Source organism: Dermacentor silvarum, chromosome 4 (genome assembly GCF_013339745.2).
Source record: "Dermacentor silvarum isolate Dsil-2018 chromosome 4, BIME_Dsil_1.4, whole genome shotgun sequence".
Classification (NCBI taxonomy): domain Eukaryota; kingdom Metazoa; phylum Arthropoda; class Arachnida; order Ixodida; family Ixodidae; genus Dermacentor; species Dermacentor silvarum.
In genome coordinates, this window is record NC_051157.2 from 70212330 (window position 1) to 70232490 (window position 20161).

At 44.5% G+C, this 20161-nt stretch overlaps 1 protein-coding gene across 5 annotated transcripts in view; it reads right to left on the reverse strand.

The window, feature by feature from the left end:
- The window catches only part of LOC119450197 (MAP kinase-activating death domain protein-like), a 133177-nt gene that overhangs the window by 34042 nt on the left and 78974 nt on the right, over positions 1 to 20161 (reverse strand). For 4 of the 5 annotated variants that reach the window (XR_007466387.1, XM_049665699.1, XM_049665700.1 and 1 more), the window contains 6 exons: positions 18924 to 19016; positions 18351 to 18529; positions 9831 to 9998; positions 6561 to 6753; positions 5085 to 5205; positions 265 to 481 (listed from right to left, as the gene is read on the reverse strand). Coding sequence is in view for 4 of the 5 variants with exons in the window: in XM_049665699.1 (XP_049521656.1) it covers positions 265 to 481; positions 5085 to 5205; positions 6561 to 6753; positions 9831 to 9998; positions 18351 to 18529; positions 18924 to 19016 (971 nt within the window). In the remaining variant the exon portion in view is untranslated. The remainder of the gene's footprint in view (positions 1 to 264; positions 482 to 5084; positions 5206 to 6560; positions 6754 to 9830; positions 9999 to 18350; positions 18530 to 18923; positions 19017 to 20161) is intronic. The other variant, XM_049665701.1, reaches the window with a different exon arrangement.

Genomic DNA, 20161 nt, shown 5'->3' on the forward strand with positions numbered 1-20161 from the left:
ATGGTAGCCAAGATCAATGTAAGGTATTTGATCACTGAGGCCATACAACAGACACCAAAGCAGCTGCTGCCACATGCATTGTTGAAGTTCTGTTATTGACAAACAGAACATCAATATTTCAAACTGCTACTAGACTTGGCATTACCGCTGCTGCTCCTTCAGCCAATCACCGCTGCGAGAAAATCATCTTGGAAGGGATCACAATCATAAAACAGACACAGTAAATCTTCCAAGTAAACAGCAATAAACCAATGCTGGTCATACCACACAGTCGAGTGCGTCCAGCATGGTGTTGAGCTCCGCACTGTAGACGAGACTGATGTGACATTTTCCGAGCAGGCGGCGGGCCCGCCTGCGAATCTCATCTACAGGCACCTCCATCATCAGCATGAAGGCGATCAGGTTGGACAAAAGCGTTGACAGCAGCCGGTCCTCATCATGCTCCAGACGTTTCTTCTCTGGGCTCGAAAGGGACCGGTACCTGGTGATAGAAGGACATGGCAGAAGCACAAAGCTCTAACAGGAGTGAGCACTGAGTCAACGCCTACAGCACAATATTTACACAATTCCAAAATTCCGCTCTGCAACTGTAAAATTTGACTACAACAGGGAATATAAGTTCAAATGAAAGTGCTAAAAGAGGACCTTTTTTTTCCCAAAAAATTGCTATTTTACAGGTGACAATGTGCCCATAGCAAGCTCTTCACTTCACGTTATCAGCAGCGTATCAGCAAAGATGGTTCGAATGCTGCCATAGCAACTAACACACTACTACAAATGTAGGGGAGAATATACTATAAAGACAAAACGCATGTATAGTAAAAGCTCGATGATACGATCACGGCTAATACGAATTTCCGGATGATACGAATTTTTCTGTGGTTCCGGCCGAGCCCCATTACTTTGCAACGTGCTAGAGAACGGTTGTTACGAATCGATTTTCAGCCTGCGTCGGTTGATACGAATAAACGCTGCCCCACCGACGGCCACGAAAGAGAACAGCGCGCAGTCACGCGCTTTCTCTCCTTCTCTTTTGGTGCGGAGGCGCGGCGCCGGACAGCGCGGACTCCGCGACTGGGCGTGAAGAGTTTGAAGCGGTGGCGCTTTTGGTGCTTTTGTACTTTTCCTCCTTTTCTGCGAGCCGTCAGATGGAGTGGCTGCTGCGCTTCGGACCGCGTTCTTCGTGTTTGCGCCATTTTGCCTAGTCGCAGTGAGCTATGTCTCGCAAGTGGAAAGCACTCTCCTTTAAAGAGAAATTAGACATTCTTCGAAAGGTGGATGAGGATCCCAAGAGGAAGCGGACGGAGTTGGCTAAGGAGCTAGGCCTCGCAACGTCAACACTGAGCAGAATTGTTGCACAGCGAGACTATCATGAAAAACGTGCCTTCGTTCAACATCAACGCGAAGCAAGCGAATTCGAACATACCGCGCACCGACAATGCTCTTAGCAGCGCGCCAAATCACGCGGCGGCGCCTCCGACCAGCATTGCTCCGACACCGCCATAGAGCAAAAGCTCAGGAGAGACCCCTCAATGCCGCGCGCGAAGGAACGGGGGAAAAAAAAAAAAAAAGAACCCGCGGCGGAAATTTCTTCTCTCTCAAATTGCAAGGTCGCCGTTTCTGCATCGCGCTGGAACAAGCGTGTACGTGCCGACTAGAGTGTTCTAGACAACCATATTCTAGCACACACTAGTGCCGACGTCTCAGCCACGCGGATAAAATGGCAGTGAACCCTTCTCCTCTATTTTCTAGTCACATGCTGACCTTGCACGCTGCGGCAGCAGCGCAGAGGGAAGCAGCGGCGGAGGCACAGTAGGGCCAACGAAACTGCCACGCCCGCAAACGCTCGCTTCCCGATAACGGCAGAAAACGAAACTTCAGGGGGCGGCTAAAATAAGCTGGCGCCAGCACGGCGGCGGGTGCGCACGGAGATGTGCGCACGGAGTCGAAGGTGAGAGAGCTACGAGGGAGTTGAGAGGGAGGGCGAGGGGAGCCACCGAAGCGGCGGAGTTGACGCGGCCAAATCCGCTTCCCTGCCGCCCTCCTCCCTCACCTTCGACGGTCTCCGCGTGCACCCGGTGCACCCGTGTGCCGGCGCCGCCCGCTCGCTCCCTGAAGCTTCGTTTTCTGTCGTTATCGGGAAGCGACCGTTAGCCGGCGTGGGCAGTTTCGTGGCCCGCGCTTGCTATGCGCTTGCGCAGCGCGATATTTCACGACTCGCACCGTTCGTGCATCGTGCTATGGTGCACGAATACTTCAAAAATACGTCCTTTTAATTCGAACAAATTTTCGGGCCCCTTCGAGTTCGAATTATCGAGATTCGACAGTAGTTTTAATTGTGTTTCGATGATACGAATTTCGGCTAATACGAATATTTTTCGTGACCCCGTGAGATTCGTATCATCGAGCTTTTACTGTATATGGACAGTCAATAGTTTCCCACAAAAGGTGAAGGTTGTGCACGTGTTAGTCTGTAACTGCATGTTGTGATGATAACACACTGTGACAACGAAAAGCCTTGACTACATAAAGTATGACCATGTGCCACAATACAAAGCTGCTGCAGCTTATGGCCTGACTTTAACACGTTCACTACGACATGGGTGACCAATGGGTCACAGCAGTTATTTCCACTATGCAACTGTGCAGGGCTTTCCTGCAGTACACAAGTGCGCAATGATATCTTCTCTATAAATCAATGGAGAGAAGAGATTCTTGTTTTTTCTGATCTGACTTATTGTGGTGCCATCTCTCTCCACCTTGAGGAAGCTTCAAAGGAGTACAACTCCCTGGTGAATCACACCGGTGGGTTATCATGTATGGGAATCGTGACTTCAAAGTGCGCTGCAGCAGTGATTGTGTTTAAAAGTTTAATACATGCAAGTCAGTACACAGCCAGGTTATTACACGCCCATCTTATTTGAAAAGTTCGGCGTAGCATTTCTTTTCCTTAATTTTTGAGACTTGGTACTAATAAAAAAGCCGCACGAAGTGCAACATGACTGACTGATTGACTAGGTTTAATGTCCCAAAACAACACATGAGCTATGAGAGATACCAAGCTGGGTTCTTTAATGCACAACCAAAGCTCGACCCGGCAAGTGTCCTTGCATTCTGCCCCCACTGCAATGTAGCTGCTGAAGATGGGACTTGAACCCACAACCTTGTGCTCAGCAGCAGAATGGCGTGACCACTGTGTCACCGCAGCAGGTTAAGGCAAAATTTCAGTGATAATAGGCAGTTAAGGAGAAATGGCACCAATGCAGGCAAAAATGGCCTCTGGCATGCTACTAGTGCATCAGCCTGTGTGCCATGTATAAGATAAAGATGCATCATTGAACGAAGGTGATACGAAGGGCAGACAATAGAGACAACGAAGATTTCAGGTGCATGAGTGCAGAAGTGCTATCAAAGAGCACGAGAGGTGACATGGCTGATAGAGATGTAATGCCGTGTGAACAGCAAATTGGCCAGCTCCACTCTGAAGTGTGAGTGCCCACATGATTCTGAGATGTCATTTCCAGTTTGCGCTATTAGTGAATGCACCACAGGCTATACTTCACAGGTTTCAGCAGACACCCAAGTGCCACAATGATGCCATATCACCCTCCATGCCAACCACTGTCCATAAGTGAGCCGCATATACTTTGGAAATGGCATCAGTGTTACCATGTGTGCCCCGTGAGTGCTACGAACATCGCCACGTTAGCACAGTAATTTAATTGCCTACGTACATGACAAATTGCTTCGAAAGAGCAGTTTTTGTAATAGGAGCCAGCAACTTTTTTTAGAAAATTCAGTGTGTTTGCTCATGGAGATGTGCTTAAAAACATGTACATGGCATTATGGTGTTCATTTACCAAGCTCCAGAATAGTAGTACAATAGAACCTCGTTCATTCGTTCTGGAAAAAACTTTGAAAAAAAAAAAAAAAGTACTAACCGCAAGAACGTATTATCCGTTGTCACTAAAAATTTGACGGACTCAACTGTAGTTGACATCTATGCAATAGATGTCAACTAGAGTCAACCACAGCCAACTACAGCGAAGTGTTGCGTGAATGGTTGCAGCACGAGACGCCGACGCAGCCTGAGACGCGCATTGTAATTTTTGTGGCTTCGGCAAGCTTACATTTGCATTCCTCGAATTCAGCTTGGATCAGCAACTTCTTCGAGTGGGGCATTTTGGTAGAAAGTTTTGACATGCCCACTTGGCATGAATCATTGCGGCCACGAGGCACCGACGCACGTCGAGCTGGTGGGGCCATAGCGACTGGAGAAGCAACATTGTCATTTTCCTATTGCATGGTGTTTTAAGACGCAATGGGAAACCAAAACGAAATCGAGCTGCTAGGCAACTCTGGAATAACTACGATGCTGCTAAAGTGAAACATGACGCTCACTTCGCGCCGCCTGGGATGTGTGTTTCGGTTATGGCGTGCAGTATGCTTCGAACGGTACTATGCCCCACGCTCTGTGAAACAGATAGGTGAACATGTTTATTGCAATAGGGTTGGCAGTGATAGCTGCAAATGTGGAGTGTGAAGGCGCGGGATGACATTTGCTTGTACAGGAATGGGAAATTGCGCGCATGCAGGTGTTTTCGCGCGAGATGGGCGGACAAGTATTGTGGGGAAGCTGCTTCAGCGGGCGGCTATTGTTCTTGATCACGTGTGCCTCGTGACTTTTTTTGTTTCCAGAAAACGTATCATACAATTAGAGTTTGGCAATGTATTGAACGTTGGTGCCGAAAGATCATGCTTTGAGGAAACGTATGAACTGGTAAAAAAGAAGGGTAACTTTATTGGGTAATTTTTTGAGTTCTCGATCACTAACGTTGGCCCCAGCAAATCGTATGTCATGGGATCATATCCACGAGGTTCTACTGTACATGTGACATACGTAATAATATTATTTTCTTTATTGTGTTTTCTAATGTTTTTGTGTATCAGTTTAAAATGCTGCTTTTCAAACACCTCTGATTGTCTTATTCGTGTGTTGTGCTCATCAACCACTACAAAAATGACACGGTGCTGCATCTTCCTAAGTCGGAAGAAGCGCAAGTGTAAAGAGCTGGAATGCTTGCCTTTCCATCAAAACCCCTGGCTGCTGGTCCATTCCTATGAGGTCACGCTCTTGAGCAACAGCATCGAAGAAGGCATCTTCCCAGAATTGAGGCTCACTCCATATGCTGGCTCGTTCTTTGCCTAAACAACAAGAAATCAGAGGTGCAAGGTTAGATGTGCCATACTAGTAGCACAACACTAAAAAAAGGTCAGCAAGTGATCATCACAACTTTGGTTTGAACAAAGTATGCTTAAATTTTGAGAGTTGGCAACCACATACTGTTGCTAATAGCAGCCCATTTGTATTAAAAAGCAGCTAGGACATTAACTAAGTCACCTAAGCCAATAAGAACAAACAAGTAATATTTAGCTGTCAACTGAAGACAAAACAGGTCACAAGGTTAAGAAAAGTTTGCCTTGTTTTCCTGTGTTTCCTGGTACAGACATGAATGTTTTCTGATTAAACAGCCACATGATATTTGCCACATTTAAAACAAAATGTCAAATTCCAGCAGCTAAGGGGAAGCAAAATTTTGATCTATAGAATGGAATGCTCAATAAAAATTACAAAATGTTATAATTCTGGTGAGTTATAATACAGTTTTAAATATTTACAAATGGTAAGTTTTAATATTGTGAGCTACCCTGTTTACGACGGTGCAGCTCTGCAAAAATCACAGCATAAATTTATCGGGTAATGCCTGCAGGAAAGTGTCAGAACTTATTATGATGGTTAAGACCTCATTACGCTAGTTGTGCAAGCTTCACAGAAGGTCTGACAAAATTACTAATATGACAGCATAATGTTTTAATTAAATTAATTAAATTCTGGGGTTTTATGTGCCAGAACCACAACCTAATTGTAAGGCTCTGAAGGGGGGGGGGGGGGGGCTCAGAATTAATTTTGACCACCTGGGGTTCTTTTAACATACCCACAATGCATGGTACACAAGTGTTCTTGCATTACACCCCCATCAGAATGCAGCTGCCGCAGCCAGGATTGAACTCACAATCTCAAGCTCAGCAGTGCAATGAGGATAAAACTTTATATATCCACTCTATTCACTGCATTATTTTTAAATGAGCACTGTAGCTTTCTATATAAAAAAATGTTTATTAAGTTATATATAGATTTTTTCATATACACAACATAAGGACTAAAAGGGATGGCCATTCAGGTAAAGCTTTTTTCAGAGGAAGAAAAGCCACTAGAGACATGAGTGCAGCTAAAGCTCCATTTTACATATGAAACCTATGGTTCTAGAAAGCTCAAGAGGATAAGGACATGAATTCCCTTTCCCTGTCGAAATTTTTCGAGTGGTGCTGATGCAACAGGAGATGTACATATATAGTGAAACGAACCTTGTTTTAGGTGGACAGATACCAGCCTTTACTAAATGAACTGCCCCAAGCACTACAACAGGGTGCCCACATAACATAGTGCAATTCTTCGCTGCTTATGCCGACTGGCCTTCTAGTTCGCAATGAACACTAACCGATCAATCCCTGATATATGTATGTGCGGCACTGTGGTGGCGGAGACGAGCGAGTGGGCGTACTGGGACTCGCCCCCTGGCCCGCTTGGCTGCCGCTGGGGTTCCTGCTGCCACTGGTGAACCCAAAGCCCCCACTAAGGCTGCTCTTGGTGCTCCAGATGCTTGAGGCACGCATCTGTCGTGACATCATGAACTGTGGCACAAAGGTGGGGGGAGAAAGGAAGGAGAGGAACCCATACCACACACCAGGATCATTCAATGTTTTTACGTGTCTCGAGGCACTCACAAGTACCTTCACTGCAGCTCAATAACTGACAACCCTTTTCATCGGATATCATTCGGCCCCTATCACAGTGATAGAAAACAATGCCTCATAGATTCGTTTTCAATAATGACCTGATGTGCCTTTTGCGCGCTCAGCTCACAAAGAAGTGCGATTAGCAGTGTCAATCTATGATCATGACAACCAGTTATGATGACAGTCAGAAAACAGGTCAACGCAAGAAAATAACATGTCATGGTGAATGAAACCATGTCAAACAAGCTTGTTTGTCCTCTGCAACCACTCGTCTGTCACCACCCATTCGCTTGCTGCTCAAGACCAGCGTACACCTTACACAAAAAGATGAGTGTGAGCATTAAATTGGCTGCCTCGATAGCAGCAGTAGCCTGGTTACAATAAAACATTCTCAAAAGAGATACCAAGAAGCCCAAGTGTTTCTCAGATAGCATTTTGGGATTTTCCTAAGAACTCGCATCTTAAGCAATACCTCTCCCTATAGCCCTTTCAGTTTTTGTTCAATATTAAACACTACAAACTGCTCACACATAAAACCCTGCGCACTGATGTAAGTTCTATTTTCATTATCCTTGAGCAGGCAACCTTGCTGAAGAAATATTTATTGAGCATATCGAATAAAAGGTTGGCATTCATATTCATTACAGCACGAGTAGCTCAGAGGCAAAGTCATGTGTGTTCATTGCCATCTTACTGAGCTTAAAAAGAGCTAAACAACTATGATGAGCTTGTGCTTTGATTGCTTTTGCAGGCCAGAAAACAATGCATTCTTTGGGCTACTGTGCTTCACTTACATGTGTGCCATGTCTTCTGCCACTGCTAGCTTTCTCATGTTAACCAGGACCTGTAATGTGCTTTCACATTCTTGCCGTGCCATGAGACCAAAGCCAAAGTGCGAAAATTGCATGCCAAAAAAGCGGGCCTAAGCTTTCAGAGAGGAAACTTTCCCCTTGCGTAACAGCGGTACAAAACACTGTATTAATGCAACACACACACACATACACAAGCACACAACACACACATGCAGTAATATGCAGGGCAAATAATTGGAAAAAGCACCAATCATGTTGTAGCCTATGTTATTTTTAAGAAAATGAAGAGGACTACCATCTACTCACTACACACTACCAGAACTGTATGGTACCAAACAGGGGAATTCTTTTTATACCCACGTAATGAACAATAAAGAATTGTGACCACAATGTAAGCTGTTCGCAGCATCAATGGTGCTACTTTGATTGCTTACACCGCAAACAAGACACTGAAACAGCAAATAAAGATGCACTGCACAGTGCAGGCGTAAGTGCCAGGCACCAGTGCGCTAAGTGCTTTCATGTTACATCAACAGGCAGACAATGTCACATTCTTTCCCACTGTGTTACACCCCACCCCATCTAGAGTGTTCTCCTATTGAACTTTGATCGAAGCAGCGTGCACGGCACACGAATAAGAAAAAAAAAAAAGATGATGGCATATTGCTGTAATTCCTCCTACCTTGCGTGCTTGCTGCTTCAACCAAACATGAACCATCACCAACTAGGTAAAATATCAATCCAGTGCCCTTAATGGCCTATCAGAAGAGTCTGTTCATACAGAAGGATAAGCCACGAAAGCGTTCAACTCCTTTATCTACAAGGTCGTGGACGATATCCTACTTTGCATCGTACCGTGACAATTCTCAAGGGCTGGCATGCAGAACTGGCAGTACCTTAAAGGGCCCCTCATTAAACCCAATCGGAAATTTTGGTTATACAGTAGAATTTGTAAGGTGCCGTCGAGGAATCGTTCTGTCATAAAAATTTTCAAAAAAGGATTCAGTGATAGGTGAGATAAAAACAAATGAAATGATGGGTTAATTGTGAAGAGGCAGGCAGGCAGGTAATCTACCCTCCCCGCAGCAGAAGCACTTCCCTATTACCTAGACTAGAGCGTGCAAGAAACATTCCTCTCCACCTTTCTTTCATATCAAAACTGAGGGTCCCTTCCTTTTTTGTCCAAACTCCCTCACCCTACCGCTTTTTCCTGGCTCCCTTCTTGCTGTGTGGCACATTTCCTGAGGTAGTTGTACACACACAGCATCTCATGGAGATCCCCAAGTTGTTTGCGCTGCTGCTGGCTATCTGTGTGCTTCAGGCACCATGCATATGATGTCGTCTTGCTGGCAGTGTGAGTGGCACTTATGGGATGTATGTGTTGCCCATGTCTGTTAGCAATGCCTGAAGCTGGTGAGGGGCCCTTTAAAGCAATGTACAAGCTAAGCGAACATTGACAGAAGAGGGTTCATGTTACATTGCTTCCATCCTTAAAAGTAGCTTCAGACTAGACAACATAGTGCAGAAGAAGCATTTATTCACTAACAACAATGATAAGGCTGAAGTACTCATTCTCATCCTTCAACGCTTTAGTAAGTACTGCAGCAAACATAGTTGCACCCTTTGCAGGGGTCCGATAGTTTCACAAATGCAAGCACAACTAGCACCCCTCTAGGAAGGTTGCAATGTTTGCGAGACGTTTCTCTAGTGGACAAATGTGACATGTAGCAATTAAAAAATTACATAATCAGCAGCTTATGATGATCAGCTCAAGTTCGACAGAGATTGGTGACCAGTTTCTGCCAATTTTGTTCTATTCTTCAAAGTTGTGCAACACTAAAGGCACGCTAGGAGTATGTGTTACAATGTTTAATCGCCTATTAAAGAGTTAGCTGTACACCTTGCCTACGTTGTGATAAAAATAAATAAAGCAAAAAATAGAATGTTACAGATTTTGCACAAAGCTGCTATCTTTTGATGCCCTCGAACTAAAAGACATGAAAAAATGAAATAAAGAGGTATTGCAACAACTACAAGTACTTAATCTGGTCACACTTGTGATTTAGAAAGATATGCACAAATGGTCTATACCCAGGCAGCCGCATGCCCATTAGGCCAACTACCACTACGAGGAAGCAGCAGAGGATGCTTGGTACTCACGCCGCCCGCTTCCACCTCACTGTCAGAGACGGTCGAACGAAAGGAGGCGTTGCTTCCACCACGCGACTGGCGAAAGAAGGCAGGGTTCATGGTCACGCTGCCTGTATCGCTGACATTGCCGCTGGGCACCGTCAAATCCGAGCCCTGGCTTGTGCCGGCGTCCGACACCTATGCAGGGCCACCCCAGACACAGGAGCGGGCGCTTGTTTCACATTATGCGCTACGACTAGGGCTCACTCTACCCATCCCCACACAAGTGCCAGCTAGGAAACATGAAGAAGAAGGGAAGCCCAAAGACAATAGAAGTTACCAGCCCAGCTGAATGCATTTGCTCCCGCGTACTGTGAGATCAGGTAAAATACACAGAGCACAAGAAATCACAATGTCCTTCCACAATGTATCTTCCATGTCACTTGGCCAGATTTTGATAGTTCAACGTGAGAAATTCAGGGCTTTATCTCAGTGTAATGCAAATGCTCTATCATCATGACCATTGAATATGAATCAAATTTTCAAAAAAGTGTCCAACTGTGGCTGTTCTCTTAATTGCTATGTTGGAAAGACAAAATTCTTGCTGGGGTTGAAATTAAAATATCCATGCCTAGGTGATCTCCTGTATGGGACATTTCACTAGAGATTTTTTTTTTAGGCTAAACCATTATGTGCCTGCACCCAAAAACTGAAATGCTGAACAACAATATATCACTGCATGCAGTAAGCATAAAAATTTGTTTTGCTAGCCAAGGAATTTGTGCACATGAAACCAAACTGCTCCCCCCCCCTTTGCATATCGGAGGCAACCCATCAAATTTTCTGTACAGTGAATTTGTTGCTATGTCCAAAAATCAATTCGCACTGTGGTGGGAATGTGAAGTAGTCAATGGTCCCTTACATAGGTTATCATTAAAGATATCATAGTGCTCATTGAGGGTTGAGGGTTAGGGGAAAGGGACCCTCGATCCTGCCATAAACATCATGACAATCTCCAGTCAAGGTGCACAAATAAACTATCCCACCGTGGAAGAGAAGCCATCTGCCCTCGGAGTTCCCAGGCAGTCTCCTTCCCAAGAAGTGACTAAACACAATACAGCTCAGCTTGACTGATGTGATGAAAACAGGCTTATCCAGCATGAAATGGCTGATGGCCGTGCCATCACTACTTACAATTTAAATAGCAAAGATACAAGCTAACAAGAGTGCCATGACAGTGGCTTTCAGAAACTTGTCACCCATATGCTTGCGCATGGCTTGTTTCATTAAGCTGTGAATATTAATTTTTGAGACAGAGTTGAATACGAGTCGAGTAATGTCAGGAGTGAATCAAATTCAATACTTTTCGTATAATGAACACTTGTTTTAACAAATAATATAAAACTAAGTTCACAGACTTGTATATTCACAATGTTAGCAAGCTTCTGTGCTTTATAATGCATGCATTAGAAACAAATAAGGAGTTTTGCATACACAGGACCCTTCGGTGAGTGCGAATGATAGCGGTATAGCCAGAAAAGTCTGGGCCCCTGACAGATGTATAGTGTACTCCACTATGTAACTTCTCCTGTTTTATGTCTACTACCGTTGCCGGAATGAAATTTATCGCACTTTCGCTCATATTTTATGTTTGATTGTGTACAGCTGATTTAAAATATTAAAAAGAAACTATTAAAAAATTATTTGTATGTACAAATAGTGACTATTTGATTCAAAGACTGGGTTGAACTGGACAAAATTCTATTATTTGAAAGTTTTGGATATTCGCACAACCCTAGTCATAAAAATGAAGTGGCTGCCTGCTATCAGATGGTTAAGTTCGCAGCAGTTAGACTGCTGAGCAGGCTCTACAGATTGACTCCCGAGACATAGCCAGGGGTGCACAAATACAGAGGAGCCCTGATTATAGGACTTGAAGAAGTTAATGTATGAAAACATCACATATGTGTTCCCCATCACCTGCAAAGACCAGTTACAGATGCGGCACAAACCTCCCGTGATGATGGCATGTGAAAATTTGTTGGGCCCTGATATTACTAGGATTACAAGGAGACTGCAAAATAAGTGTGATATATGTCATACAAGAATATCTCAATGCAGGATAACTGAGGTCTTCAGTGGTACCTGATTATTACTTAGATTACAACAGACTGCTGACTTAAGATCATTGCATACAGCCATACACTAAATGAAGATTGTGAAGTTTTCAGCTGTAGCTCTCTGCACACTGTGTGCAATCATCCAAAAGTGGAGGCTGGCCATTTAGCATGCACTCAGTGATGTAAGGTATGACAGCTACAGTTCGCAGAATGCCAACATGAAATTTCTGGGCATTCAAAGGCTGCTGATTGCATCACATGGGCCATTTCTAAGTGATCTGCTTATCCCATACATGAGGCACTCCTAAATACAGTGACTCAATGTATTTCAGAGGGAACCCGAAGCACTTCATGTGGTGCTCAATCATCTTTAAAAAGGTGCTTAGAACGAGGGACAAGGAGAAGAAGGGAGACAGGACACATGTGCTGACGACAACTTTCCCAGTTTGCTGATAGTACTGTAAAATTCACACTCCTTCAAATGCCACTGGTTGTTCTTTATACAATTTAGAAGAAAATGAAGAGCCATGTGCCTTGTTACAAGAGTGTAAATGCTAGAAAATGCTAAGTAGGAAGCCATGCAGACCAGCTCAGTAGCATCTCAGAAGCTTATCTCCACACTCAAGAAGTGAATGCAGTCAGTCAAAGCAGCGTCAACATGGCATACACACTGAGGAAAAGCACATGTGACATTCTTAAAGAGCTTAAAAACAAGCGTGGCACAAAAGAAAAGGGGGTAGAAACGAGAAAAGCAATGCTCTTGACTGTTTATTTCAGGAAGTCGTCATGAAACAATAATTTATGCATTATATGCACATATACAGATGCATGAATGAAAACAGAAAAAGTTTGACTGTATGATACACGTCTTCAGGAATTTGACTTCTTTCGTGTACAAAGGAACAGAAGGCTCAAAAGGTTAGAGGGCTGCGTCAGTGAACCTTCTGTTTCTTTGTGCATGAAAGAAATCAGATTCCTCAAGATGTATATCCCATAGTCAAACTATTCCTTTTTTCTGTTCTTATTAACGTATCTGCACATGCACGTATGATGTATACATATGTATATGTATACTATATGACAATATTGTGAAATAAACAGTTGAGAGTAGCGCATGTTCCATGTCCATCCTCTTTTCTTTCGTGGCGTGTTTGTTTTATGCTCTCTTAAATAATGTGGCGTGTTTGTTTTATGTTCTCTTAAATAATGTCAAGTATGCACCAACTAGGCTCTCTGCAAGTCCTTTTGAGAAAAAGCACACTTCAAGCCTGAAGAACACACTTAGCCTGAAGCAGTGTGTCCGTCCTTTGGAGACTTACTAAGCATGTGTCCGTGCTCCAAACTGTCCATGGGACAATACCCAACTTTCTTTTCTCTGCTTGCATCATTATCAACTGTGACCTTGATGCAATCGCAAACTCAGGTTTGCAGTGGCAGCTGCAAAATGTTGTACGATGCTGCTCTTTACTGATCTAGCACAGTACAACCTATCCTTTTATAATGTATTGTTTGTAGTTATGTTTTCTTGGCCCATAAGTGTCATCTTGGCGAAATTAGTGTCATCGCATAAACAATAAGGATTGGTTCATCGTGGTCCCACAGTACAGGTGTTCACACCACAGCCCAAAAATGCTGGTCTCCCCTGTGTTTTCTGTAGAGGAATATGCAACTGTGACTGTCCCAACGCAACAACTGCAGTACTGGAACACACATTGCAATGCTGTTCTGGCTTCCCTGCTGCTAAAATATTGGCCTCCAATGATGTTACTTTATACATTACTTTTTGCGTTGAAAGAAATCGCTCCTTAATATCATTTTGTGAGGAAGGTGATAAATTATGTATTTCTATAGGGATTTGAAGAGTAATTTCATTTTGTTTATTATATCTATTATAATGGCACACACATATTTTTTATATATATACTGTCACCACAATGTGACCATTTTATTATATCCTGTTTTGTTATAACAAGGTTTGACTAACTGTACACATATTGTGCTTAACAAAAGAATCAAGAGTCACTACATACAACAAAACTGAAAAGTTGGAATTTTTGAGTAATTCGTGTTCCTCAGCAATGCTTATTCTATATGTACAAGAAAACCGAAGTGACACACCATTGGTTCAATGGGACGCATTGATGCTTTAGTGTAATAGTGTGTGTGTGCCACATATGTGAATGTTACGTAACTAGATTTTTCAAACAGATTCACGAGAACTTAACCATCAGAGCAAATAATGCAGTCCAAACTGTACCAGTACTCCATGCATCTGACACCCAAAAGATTTTCCAAAGGCGCTATCCTCAGGACAGAGTTTATGACATGTTTACTATGGGAAAGCACAACAATAAGTCAAACAAAGCTTACTTGAGTGCCCCACATAAATTCAATGGTCAGCATCTTAATTGAGGTGCCAATAATTTATTAAATTATGACACAGTGTGCAGGTAAGCTGCAGTGAAAAAGAGGTGCTTTTTCCAAAAAGTGTGCACGACATAACAAAAGGTTGTTTTTTTCTCTCTCTCCCTCTTTCTCAAGTCAGAAACAAAGGAAGAGACAAAGATGAGGCGCCACAAGACAAAGACCATGCAAGAAAAGTACGCCTTGGTGTGATCATGTGTAAAAGAGATCACTGGGTGGTTACAAAGATGGTGTTGCACCAACTTTTCACAGCATCAAAAGCCACACTGATAACAGTGCAAAAGGCACCTCAGAGTGTAGAGGGGAAAAAAGAAAGCAAAAAGTCTGGAAATAAGCATGCTTTGCTCACAAGACATGTGTGCCAAGTTAGGAAATACCACTTAGATACAACAAGCTGCGACAATGAATAAGACATGCAAAAGGTGCCAATAACATGTTGCCAGAAAAAAGCTTTCACTGGATTTGGCAAAGTATCTACTTGCTACACTGCACACAGTAAAATGAGTGAAATAAAATCATGTCTATCATTCCCCAACATTAAATTTTGGACACGAAGTCAGGACAAGCCTTTATGCTACAACAGTGTTTCTCAGGGTGCTATACCTAAGTATCCTCAAGGGTGCTGAGGGGTCAGCACGGTCTGCCCTATAGGAGGCACACTACTGACAAGCTGCGTCTACTGAAGATGCGAGACATCTGGAAAGGCATTTGTGACGACCTATCAGCACGTAGCTGCACTGTTTATATTGATGGTGATGAAGATGAGATCAAGAAAAGTTGATGTTATAGTGGACTTAATAGAACTGAGCATCAGTAAGACCATTCCTCAACAGAACTTGACATCAGCAGATCATTTCTGGAATGCAACACTGCCATCTTCTATGAGTATGGACAGCAAGTCACTGTAACATTTTTTATATTTCCTGGGCAAAATATTAGGTCAGGCAAGCAGCTGTCATAGGAATAACAGCTCTAGGGACACTTTAAAGGGTCCTGAAACACTTTTTATTGAAGTCAAGAAATACATTTGACATAAAAATAGACTATTTAAAAATGACTTAGTCACAAAAAGTACTTCAATCCGTTCAGCAGAAGCGGAGTTATTGGCAATCAAAGATAGCCTTTGATTCCCTTCGCAGTGTTCCTGATCTTTCTTCAATGCCGTGGACAATGAAGGCTACGGCAGAGCAGGGGGTACCCACAACTCTCCGCCTACTGAATGCCACCATGGTGCACAGTTCAAATTTGATTTTGTATGTTCACGCAGACGCCACTACTTCCAATTTCGGCACCTACGACGCATTAAACTTGGAGGCTATCCCTCAATTTACAGCTGAGTTCACGGCATCTCATCCATTTGCTGTGCTACAGTGTACTAGATAGCTATGCACGGCTCTGTTTTCTCGCACTGGTTGGCAAGCAGCATATTTCCTTTTGCACTTATCTCTACAGCAATCACACAATTTTTGAGGGTCGAATGAAACGTCGCCTTTACGTAAGCTCTTGCGCTTACATTGGGCAAACGATGGATGCCACACTGCAGACTCGCATTGAAAGGATTCCTAATGTAACCAGCTTCAACCATGATGGCAACACAGCTTGAAGGTGTGCCACTTGGGAAGCGGACGACCTGTTCTTTGCGCCTGGAGTCACATCACCCACAGAGACCACTCAGAGCATGCGGCTGTCCTCAGCGACCTCAGCGAGGGCTTGGTATAAAAGCGCCCTACAGCAAACGGGCTTGTCGTGGCACTCTGCGGGGGCCTCAGTATCTACACCACAGCAGACGCAACTACATGTAACTGTGCGCAATGTTTGCTATGTGCACAACAGGACCCGAGTGCACACTTGCACCCATGCGCTTCAGTCTGGCTGTGCTGTGTGGTGTGCACCAGCTTTGTCCTGCACCAGCTTGACCGACAGATAGTAGCCACATCCAAACTGCACATTTTGAAGCACTGCCAATAGCTCAATATGAAGCGATGTCTGCCAAGGCGCCTAGCCAGGAGCGGCCAGGAGTGAGCGTGCGCTAGGCAAGCGTACGTGTGGTCTGACCTTAAGTTTCGTGAAGTTCGAAGTTGAGTTTTCAAAATTATTCGAAATTAGCGAGACCCAATGGCTACAACACCGATAAGCAGTGTGGCCAAAATTTAATTTCTACGCAGGTGGCCGCAGCCGAGCATGAGCAGAGTATAGTTGGCTCCTTTCAGAAGTTACATCATTCTTAACGAAATTCGAAACGCAGGTTTTCACTTACTTCAGCCTGTTTATTAAACTGTGTCAATAAATATATGCAGTAACTGTAAGAAGAAGCCCAATGATTCAGACACCCTTCTTGATTGATGTCAGTAAAACCTCATTAATTCGAATTTCATGGGACCAAGAAAAATGTGAGAATTAACCGAATATGGAGTTATCGAGGGTATCAATAAAACAATAAAAAAAGCTTACTACGGCAACAGGCTTTTACTTACTGAATGAATCGGCAAATCCCGTTTCTATTTTTCACAGAAGCAGTGCGAAAGCTGCAATTATCATCTCGTGTCTGATTAGCGCTCGCAGTGGTGGAGGCCTTGCGACTTCCTTCACAGTGCAGCCGGTGCGTGCGTTTTTTTTTTTTCGAGACACTAATTTCACTGTCATGCGCACATCTAGATTATTTTTTCGCCAGTGAGCTTATCACCAACAGATCGATTGTACACCGCCATGTAGCCGGCGCTTTTCATCCTTGACAGCTTCCGCCGTGTTTGTGACATTGCAAGTGCAGCTGCCGCACTGAGTCAAAATGAAACTACTGTTTGTTGCAACCGCTGCAAACGAAACTGCGTTCGTTATTGACACAATCATGGATGGTGACCACACAGTTGATTCAGAAGGCACACGGCCGACGCGTGCACCGACTCAAAACAAAACTACTAACTGTTGCAAACACTGCAGACAAAACCGTGGTCACTATCTATGCGATCACGGATGGCAACTATGCAGTTTCGAAGGCATGCGGTCGATGCGGTGTTATGAGTGGCAGTAAATGCAAGAATAAAAGCTATAAAGACACAAATAGGCGCGAAGCGTTTCGGTGTTCCTATTGTTCCCATACTATTTCAGCTGATGACTATTGCAATGCAGGCTCCGCTGCTTCATTTCGGTTGGACGTTAGCACCGTTCTTGCGCTTTTGCGTTGCACATTTGCAGCACTCCGTGCTCTTTCAGCTCCGAGAGTTGTCTGAATCGACCGATGTGCGGCCAAACGCGTCCAAATTAACGAGAGTTTGATTCCGTTAAATAATCCATACACCTGCTGGGGCAAAAGGACATGTCGAATTATCTAATTTACTGAATTAACAAGGGTCGAATTAACGAGGTTTTACTGTATCAGCCAACAGTAGTAGTCTACGCGAATCTTGCATATGACAACATATGTAAGCCACCAGCAGCTGCGAAACAGGTGAGAAGAAGGCCGCGTTTGAAAAGAGAGTGTTTGAGAAAAAAGGCGACTTTGGCGACTTTGCGCTCCGCTTGTGAGCTCCGTGCGCCATGCATGGCTGCACAATTTGGCTGAGATGTTCACAGCAGCGTATGCCATCCCCGGACAGTGTTCTTTCACAAAGCCCCAGGGTTGGTTCAGGCCCACTTTAAGGTAATGTGCTTTCTAGTTTCTTTGTGCCAGTGTCAGATAGATTGTGAGTAAAGAACGACAATTTCCCATCTTTCTTGCCTGTCCATACACACAATACTTCAGTAGGACGAGCCAGTAGGTAAAGAAGATGCAAATTTCTGAAAAGCCACAGCTTGCTGTTTGAAGTTTGTTGTTTCAGAAGAAGCCTGGCAGCTCTCAACCTCAGTCCCAGAGACCAAGCTCAGTGCTAAAGGTAAGCATGCACACCTCACCATGGCTGACAAGAAGCAGGAAAAGGACACAACAGACAGACCATACGGAAAAATGAAAGGCCAGGATGGCAGAGAAAGGCGAGAGAAAAGCATTGCAGGTTGCATTCATTTGTCATACCTCCGAGTCGATGCTTGTCAATTTTGAGAGGACGAGCTTCTTGGCATTGAGTAGCCCCCGGAACATGTCTGACGGCTCGTTTGAATGGTCGATGCTGCCAGTGGAAGGGATCACATTCATCTGCGGTGGTGGCTGCTGTTGGTGAGGTGGTGGTGCGTGCTGAGACATGTCAGTCAGGCCTGAATCGAAAACAACCAGAGCCCATTTCGTTTTCTCAACAGCACACCATAAGCTCGTCAGAGGAAACAGAAAAGGTTAAAGGTAGGACGCCCAAAACCTTTTTACTCAGCCCCACACTTCACACACACTCTACCTCTTTCCCCCCAAAAAAATTTGCATTTTAACCCTGATTAAACTTTGAGAGACGCCGTGGTAAGCTTGAGCCAATAGCACTAAAAAACCTGACGCCCAGAGAAGCAAGAGGTAGTCACTACGTTATAAATTACTGATTAGCCCAGAATAAATATTAGTCTGGTGTTACAGACAAAAAAATGGTGCACCAGGTTTCTGCTTTACCATTTCTTTACACAATGAAGTTTTGTGAAGAAAAGCAGATTGGTTATGCACACTCACTGAAACGATGATCCACAAGAGAACCGCGATCGAAAGAGCCTCTGTCATCTCTTTGTGGAGAAGCGTCCACAGGGCTGTTATTTCCATAAATGTCTGCAAGACAAAGAAGAGCATATTCAGGAAATGACCAGATACAAAAAATACTTCGATCTGCTTTTTTTCCTTATCAGGGAGCACATACTTTATCAGTGCTAGTACTTATACAGTGGGGAATTGGGGACAGTAAACTTCTATTCTAGCATGCAGGACCAGTGTGCAAACGTTAAAGAGAAAGTCCCGCCAGCTGTCTGTGCAAAAAAGTGAATTTACTTTTTGCACTGTTTCAGCCATGCATAATAGACCCAGTTGCTAATTTGTTTGGCTAACACAAGAAGTTGACAGCTAAAAATACACAGATATATTGATGTAAATCCAAAACAACGATCGGTAAATGACAGCGGGAGACTGCTCCTTACCATACATAGTTGCAGATCTGCTGCCAAAGCAAAGCATGTCGTTGTTGGGGTGTGCAGCTTTGGAACAATGCATGTGGTTTGTATTCAGCAGGTCAACCCCACGTTGCCACATAATGCAAATCATGAAGCTTGTGGGGACTGAGGAATACGCCGGCGCCATTGCACGGGCTTCACCTGTTCTGCCATCCCTACGCCTTCTTCCAGTCCTACGCGCAACCGGTTTCAGCTGTGGCGCTCCACTCACGACAGCTTGCGGTGGGAACAGGACGCTGACGTCATGACGCAGCCGCGTCCGGCTGCTGACTGCTGAGCGTGGCTCTCTTATCTCTGGGAAAGCTCAGGGTAAGTACATGCTTTCCTCTCGCCGGCGACACCTTTGTGACTAGGAATTGAGCTCAAGCATGGTGACTTTCCCCGTGCAGAGAGCGCTTTGTGCTGATCCTTTCCAGACGCTAAGTTGAAGAGTGGTGCCTAGTGCTCGCACGAGGTCGTACCTCGCCAAGCAGCGCTTGCCGCAGGAGATTGCCCGAGCTCTCGCGAGTTGGCCCATTGGTTATTGCGAGGGCAAGTAGCATAGCCGCCGGGACTTTTCCTAGCAGCGTGTCCCAGCTTGACCCTGTGCCCTCGCAACGATGTGCTATAAGCGCCCCTGTCTGTATTTCCACCCTTGGTGCAGGACCCCTTTGGTTCCCCGCCGCCCCGGGACCGAGCCAGGACCGAGCGTTTGTACAGTGTGTGGGGATGCGAGACTCTCACGCGTCACCTGATGTCGTTTTCCCCGCA